We start from the raw sequence: 6,862 nt of genomic DNA, 5'->3' as shown, positions 1-6,862 counted from the left end.
TTTTTACAAAGTCGAGATGTACTCGTACATGTGTCTACATGTTGACTTCCCCTAACATTATTTTTCTTTATGGCTGATACTTCTTCAGTTAACCTCTTTCGGTATGTCTTCTTCATGCGTTCTTGCTAGTCCTCTACCGAGGAGTATATATATTCATAATAATATATACTAATTGTTAACTCTGAAAAATAAAGGGGCAAATTATGGATTATGGAAAATCATAAATCAGAACACTATTTGATGCTTTCTATTCTGCTATAAAAAATTGTACAAGGTTGAACTGTTTAGGTAGTTACAAGATTGCATCCTGATTAAGTAGAGAAAAGAAATATGAGAGTATTGTGAATTTATGACATTTCGAATGTATGAAAAAAAAGAAATTCATGGCTATCATTAGACTGAGCTATTGTAGTGAAGTTTCATCCTAAAATTTATTTGACTTCCAAAAATATGTCATTTGAATTGGCGTTAAAGATAGAATTTACATGGCAGAAACAATCCATGCTCTTATACGAGTTTGATCTGAGTTGAAATACTGGAACCATGTGTGACTGATGAAACCACAACTTCTACTCCGATCTTTTGCATCAAAAGCTCTGAATGGAAGATTTCCTTTCTTTCTCATTCAGTGCATTAGTGTTGGTGATAAGTGGATTCACTCCTTTCAACATGTACAGTCTATTTTCAGCATTTCAAATGCATAAGAAACAGTATGAGAAATTCAACCTCCGCATACTGGGATACACCTTTCAGATGCATCTAACCCAAATCCATCAGTTAATCAAACACAAAAGTGATGACTTGCTAAAGGGAACTATATTACAATTTCCTAATATACAAGAATAATGGAAAAAAAAAAACTTCCGACATGGAGGCATATGCCTGACTGAAAAATCAATAACAAAGATCCTTCTAGTTGGTTTGTATAGCTTTCAATCCGCCACATTGTACCTCATGAAAAGGCTTCCATCTAAAATTCAAGCTGTTGAGATTTTATTCAAAGTTGAATTTAAATCCATGAACATGTGCAGTTTCTCCAAGCCAATCTAGCATGCTGAAAAACAAATACCACCTTTCTAGTCATGAATTTAATTTTGACCTCAACCAGCGGTTTCATTTGTCTTATATAAAACTATTATAAACTTGTGTTCAAAAAACATGACCGGATGACATTAATTCAATTTACCCCTCCAAATTAAATTTCACTGGAAATGATCTGTCTCACATTATTCACCACACAGACAAACTGTTAAGAAAAAAAAAAAAGACCACTATTCACTACTACAATGACTACGTTTAAATTAAGATAACGTGAATGCGCACCGTGAATAAAATATATAGAAAATGTAAGGTTTCCTTTACGCTAATGCAATATATTCTTTGAAAGGAGAAAGATATGAAATTAAGTTATAGGTTGATGACGTAAGTGAAAGAAGGAGAATTACCTGCTCATCATCCTTGTTCATTGAATCCATCTATCGTCAATCTTTATCCCACGGACATGGCAGATTTTAGGCCAAATTTCACGGTCCTTCTTATGACATCGTGCTTGCAGTAAGGGACATCCGTGTATGCTTAATTTTTTTAGGGAGAGAGGCAGATTGTGGCCCGCGATATTCTTCAACTTTTGACAATTTTGAATGTCCAATTGTCGTAGCGATGTGAGATGAAGAAAACCCTTGCACTCCAATGTCTCCAGACTTGTGAAGTTATAGAGACTTAGAGACGTAAGAGAGGGAGGCAGAAAAGCCTCCTCCGGGAAGGAGTTGATGCCATCACATGGACCACACACACTGAGAGAGGTATCCATGTCCATGCATACCCATGCTTTACTGCTTAGTAGTTTCTCACAATTTTCGATCTCAACTGTTCTCAAGTTAAGTGGCATACCCCCTCCAGGGAATGACTCGATTTGTTGGCAGTTGGATATGTGAAGATATTCCATCTTTGGGAGAAGACTTCCCATCTTATCGGGCAACGACTTCAACTTCTCACAGTTACTAACCCTGAAACTAGTCAAATTGGGCGCAGACAATCCCTCTCCCGGGAATGATACAAAGTTGGGACAGTGTTCAATCTCCAAAGACTTCAAACTTTTCAACGACTCTGACCCTGAGACCAAAAGTGATTCCATATTTTCACAGCTTGTGAGACGAAGCATACTAAGATTTGGAAAGTTAACCAGTGGAGCAGACGTGAGCGAATCACAACTATTATTTATTGTAAGAAATTCCAGTAATTCGTGTTTGTGTTGAGTAGGGAATTTCAGTTTCTTTAAACCACCGATATAAAGAGTTTTCAGCGATGCAGGAAGACAATCACCTGGAAATGATATGGCTGACGAACAATTCTTTAGTGTTAAATATTGGAGGCAAGTAGGTTGGATGTTAGTGATGGCCTCCATCATTGACTCCACCACTGGGCCTCCTTCTACGTCCACACTTACCACCGAAAGAGGAAACTCATGAAACACTACTTTGTTGTTGCTAAGTATCTCTAATGTTCGAAGGGTGGGAGCCCTTGGGACAAAAGAGACCAGAAGCTCGCAATTTTTAATCTGGAGATATAGCAGAGCAGGTAGGTTTTTTGGCAAATCTCCCCTTAGGTTGGGGCAGTCATTAATATAAAGAGACTCAAGCACAGGAAAAGCTTCTGAATCAAAGAAATTCCACACCTCCAAACAAGGCATATAACTAATTTGTAGGAATTCAAGGGAGGGAAAGAGCGTCACAGATGAACCATCTACGTTCTTATGAAAGCCTTCCTCAATAGTCTTTACGGAATTCATGCGTGAAATATGGAGAGACTTGAGAGATGGTAGTTGCCCCATTGAAGGAAGTATGCAACAGTTCTTACAACTATGTAAACTTACACTTGTCATGTAGCCGTAGGAAAAATTCCCTACCCAATCTGGAAATCTGGCTCCTTTATAACCCGCTATTAACAACGATTCCAGGTCTTGGTGAGGTTTTAACTTGCTGAGTACATCTAATTCAGTTTCGAAGTTGATGTTATTATCATTACCTACAGACCATTCCAAGGATAGAGCGTAAATATGTTTTTTATCCATTATGCTGGCTTCTATTGCTTCTTCGCCTTTCGTAACATTTTCCAGTGCCTTAATAGAAAACCGACCACTTAGATTTGGAAGTCCTCCTAATTCTTTGATGCTATTCTCTATATGCTTGCCCACAATATAGAAATCCAACTTCTGTAATTTATTTAGTTTTCCCATTCTTTTAGGCATCTCTTTTATGGGAGTTTCGAGAATTTCAAGATAACACAAGTTTACAAGATTTTGCAAGTCACTAGGAAACTTAGTCAACTCTCGGCAAAAAGACAACTTCAAAGTCTGTAGATTCCACAAATTACACAATGACTCCGGCAGAGTTTTTATACTTGTAAACGATAGATTTAGATAACGCAAATGGATCAATTCACCAATTGAATCAGGCAGAGCAAACAGACCTTGGAAGGAAGAGAAGGACAAAACTCTCAAGTACTTAAGCATCGACACTACAATACGTGGTGCCTTTTCATTGTTGAATAGAGAATCTTTATATTTGAACAGCAAAAAAGTTCTTGGAAATTTTACTATGTCAAAAACTTCAATATCCGAGACTGGATCACTGAATCTAGTAAATGACAAATGACGAGCTTTTCTATCGATTTTTGTTTTCTTTCCAAGTTCATCGGCTCTGAAATAGAATTCCCCTCCAAGGAATGCTGCTAGATCATGCATCAGGTCATGCATTACAAAAAAACTACCCCGATTCCAACTGTATGAATGTTGAAAAAGAGATCTCAAAACCAAATCATCAAAATACTCGTGACCAACTTCTTCTAAAGTCTTTCCTTTGTTTGGTGCTATTACAAGATCTTCTGCCATCCACAACTGGATCAGTTCATCCTTTTCAAATTCATAATCTTTGGGGTACAGTGAGCAATAAACAAAACACCGTTTTAAATGTGGAGGGAGATAATGATAACTAATTCTAAGTGCTGGAATAATTCTACATTGACCTTCAGGAAGTTTCCAAATGTCACTTTCGAGTACATTATTCCAATCCCTAACGGTGTGTTTTCTTCTCAACATTCCTCCAAGTGACTGTGCAGCTAAAGGCAACCCATTGCACTTTTTAACAATCTCCTTTCCAATCTTTTCTAGAGTTCCTCTACTTCCACTGTCTACTGAGAGAGGAAATGCATGGTTTGCAAACACCAACCAACAGTCTTCAGTTGACAATTTGTTTAGACGATATACTTCAACAGTATGAAAAGACACTGCAGCCGCTACATTTTCATTGCGAGTTGTGACCAGAACTTTACTGCCCCTAATCCCGCTTAGAAATGGTTTTGTAAGACAACTCCAATTGTCACAATCCTCGATCCAAACATCATCCAAGACAATCAAGAATCTTTTACCTTTCAGTTTCTCTGTCAACTCAAGTTGAAGGGCATTTAGATCACTCAATTTACAAGCCTTTCGGGTAATTTCCTCTATCATAGTTCTTGTGACCTTCACAATATCAAATAAATCAGAAACACAAACCCATGCCTTTAAATCAAATATCTCCTGCTTCAATTTGTCATCGTTGAACACAGATCTTGCCAAAGTGGTTTTTCCAACCCCACCCATGCCTACAATAGGGATCACAGACACCGGTTCACCATCAGTGCTATCCTCTAACACCATTTTCATTATGGCCTCCTTATCTTTATCTCTACCGTACATACCATAACCATCTTCCAAAGATGTTTGATGAGCTTTCCATGGCTGATAGCACTCCACTGGAATATCTTTCAAATCGAGACTCTCCTTTTGTTTTAAAATGTCATCTAATCTTTCAACTATGTCTTGGATCTTACTAATACTAACAATCTTCTTCTTGTTGAAAAGGCGGGAAAAGGAATTGCGTACCTCCTTTTGAGCAGCAGCTTTAGTAGAAACTTCATCAAGTAAGTCATCAACCTCGTAGACAAGATCTTTGAGAACATCTAGCCACTTTTTGACATTGGGGTCTGTGATTTGTCGGTTCTCAGCATCAGCAAGCACAACTCTAACAACTATCAGCTGGTTCTCCACCTTTTGAAGCAACTTGTCAGGCTTCTTCCCACGGATCAAATTGACAAGCTCAGGAGAAGCTAGCCTGTCAAAAAGAACGTCAATGAAAGCAGAAAGGAGCGCACCACCTACCACAGCTAATGCCATTATCTCAACAGCAACGAGTGACGATCAGAGTAGCAAATAAAACACAGAGATGAAATTGGCTGCGACACTTCACTTTACTTAACGCTCTTCACTTCAACTTTCTACGCTCCGTCCGTACCTGCAATCAAAATAAACCGTTGGATATTTAATTAAAATTTTGATGGTTGAGATTCAAGATGCTTAGTTGAGAAGTCTACTGCTTTTGCGGTTTTCAAAGACAAGGTTCATAGTCCGATGCCTTTTAAAATTCATCATGGGTATATTAATTAAAAATTCAATTGTTGAGAATCAAGACTTGTTAAATGAAATACTAGTTTTCATTTTACTTGTAATCTAGATTTTCTTTAAGCATATAAGAAAAATAATTATAAAAACAGAGCAAAATTCTAACCTGTTGCAAATATGGTTAATGATGTAATGTAGAACACGCGGTCGTTGTTGACTAAATATGTGAAAGGCTGCAATTAAATCTGGTATGAGTAACACAGAACTGGCATAATTCAAGTTCAAATCAATAGTGTGCTCATTTGCTTTTTGATATCATCTTGGGTCCGCAAGGTCCTGTATAATGTTTAATTAATATATATAAAAGATAAATAATTTGCTGATAAAAAAAAAACACAAAATGAATCAAAAGATAAATAGTAATGAATAAAAAAATATTTAATTACATTATAACTTGCATAAGTTGTATGCTTCGTGAGACTTTTTAACAATATGGATTAGAGTAGGTTTATCGTTTATAGAAATTAATTTAAAGGACTGCATTTGGCTATAAAAATGCTTTATACAGTTTAAATGAAGAGTTATCTATTTATTTATCGAACTAGTATCACTATAAGAAAATTTTTAAATAGTGACAACATTTTAACTCACTAAAAACTTTGGCTCTATGTCAAGTGATATAGTGTTCAATAGTACAGATTGATCTAGCTCTTGCTCTCAAAACAACTTCTCAACTCCAAAATCTCAAACCTGAAAGATCTTTTATGTCTTGAACAACCAATTAGTGTATGATATACCAACTCACCTTCCATAAACTTCCCCCTACATCTTATAGGTTCTTACCAAAATATAAAGATAGTCTTAGATCTTCAACTTAAACATGTTAGTTATCACTTCACCTCACCTTATTCCTTTCTTGAAACATCATTCCACTGAGTTGATCACACACGACTTCTGACCTACTGCCACACATTAGTACCCTTAGCCACTTAGTCACAAATACCCTGACCTACTGCCACACATTAGTACCCTTAGCCACTCTTAGTCACAAATACCCTTATAATGTCTTACTTCCTTTACTGACTATGACCAAAGATAACAAAGTTCAGAACCAAGTTATTCCACTTCCAACTAAAACTTTAACCATTGGAACCACCAGATTCACTCTCTCACTCTATCTCCATCTCTAATCCACTAACTTGTAACCATCTCTCCAAAGAAACTTTAGAACCACATCTTTTCGCAACTTGAAATCACTTGTTTAATCATTTAAGCAAGATGAACACGGTGGTATTTTGTATTTTTTTATTTTATTTTTGACAGCTTCATCTTTTATTATGTATGACACTTTAGAGAAAGAAAAAATGAAGTATTCACTTGTAAAATAAATAACAGAGGTAATAGTAGTAGATTAATTAAAATGAA

The 6,862-nt window shown here is 36.4% G+C and overlaps 1 protein-coding gene across 1 annotated transcript; it reads right to left on the bottom strand.

The window, feature by feature from the left end:
- Window positions 1-322: 322 nt before the first annotated feature.
- On the bottom strand, window positions 323-5,262 carry LOC114167030 (putative disease resistance RPP13-like protein 1). The gene is made up of 2 exons (XM_028051940.2): window positions 1,446-5,262; window positions 323-1,054 (listed from the first exon to the last, which is right to left on the bottom strand). The coding sequence occupies exon 1, from the start codon at window positions 5,210-5,212 to the stop codon at window positions 1,463-1,465; it is 3,750 nt and encodes a 1,249-aa protein (XP_027907741.2). The 5' UTR covers window positions 5,213-5,262; the 3' UTR covers window positions 323-1,054; window positions 1,446-1,462.
- Between the last annotated feature and the right edge of the window lie 1,600 nt (window positions 5,263-6,862).

The sequence above is a fragment of the Vigna unguiculata genome, chromosome 10, assembly GCF_037176805.1.
Source record: "Vigna unguiculata cultivar grain cowpea cultivar isolate G323 ecotype 2 chromosome 10, ASM3717680v1, whole genome shotgun sequence".
Lineage (NCBI taxonomy): Eukaryota > Viridiplantae > Streptophyta > Magnoliopsida > Fabales > Fabaceae > Vigna > Vigna unguiculata.
Note: the sequence above shows the minus strand (reverse complement) of the source record. Positions and strands in the feature narration are given on the sequence as shown.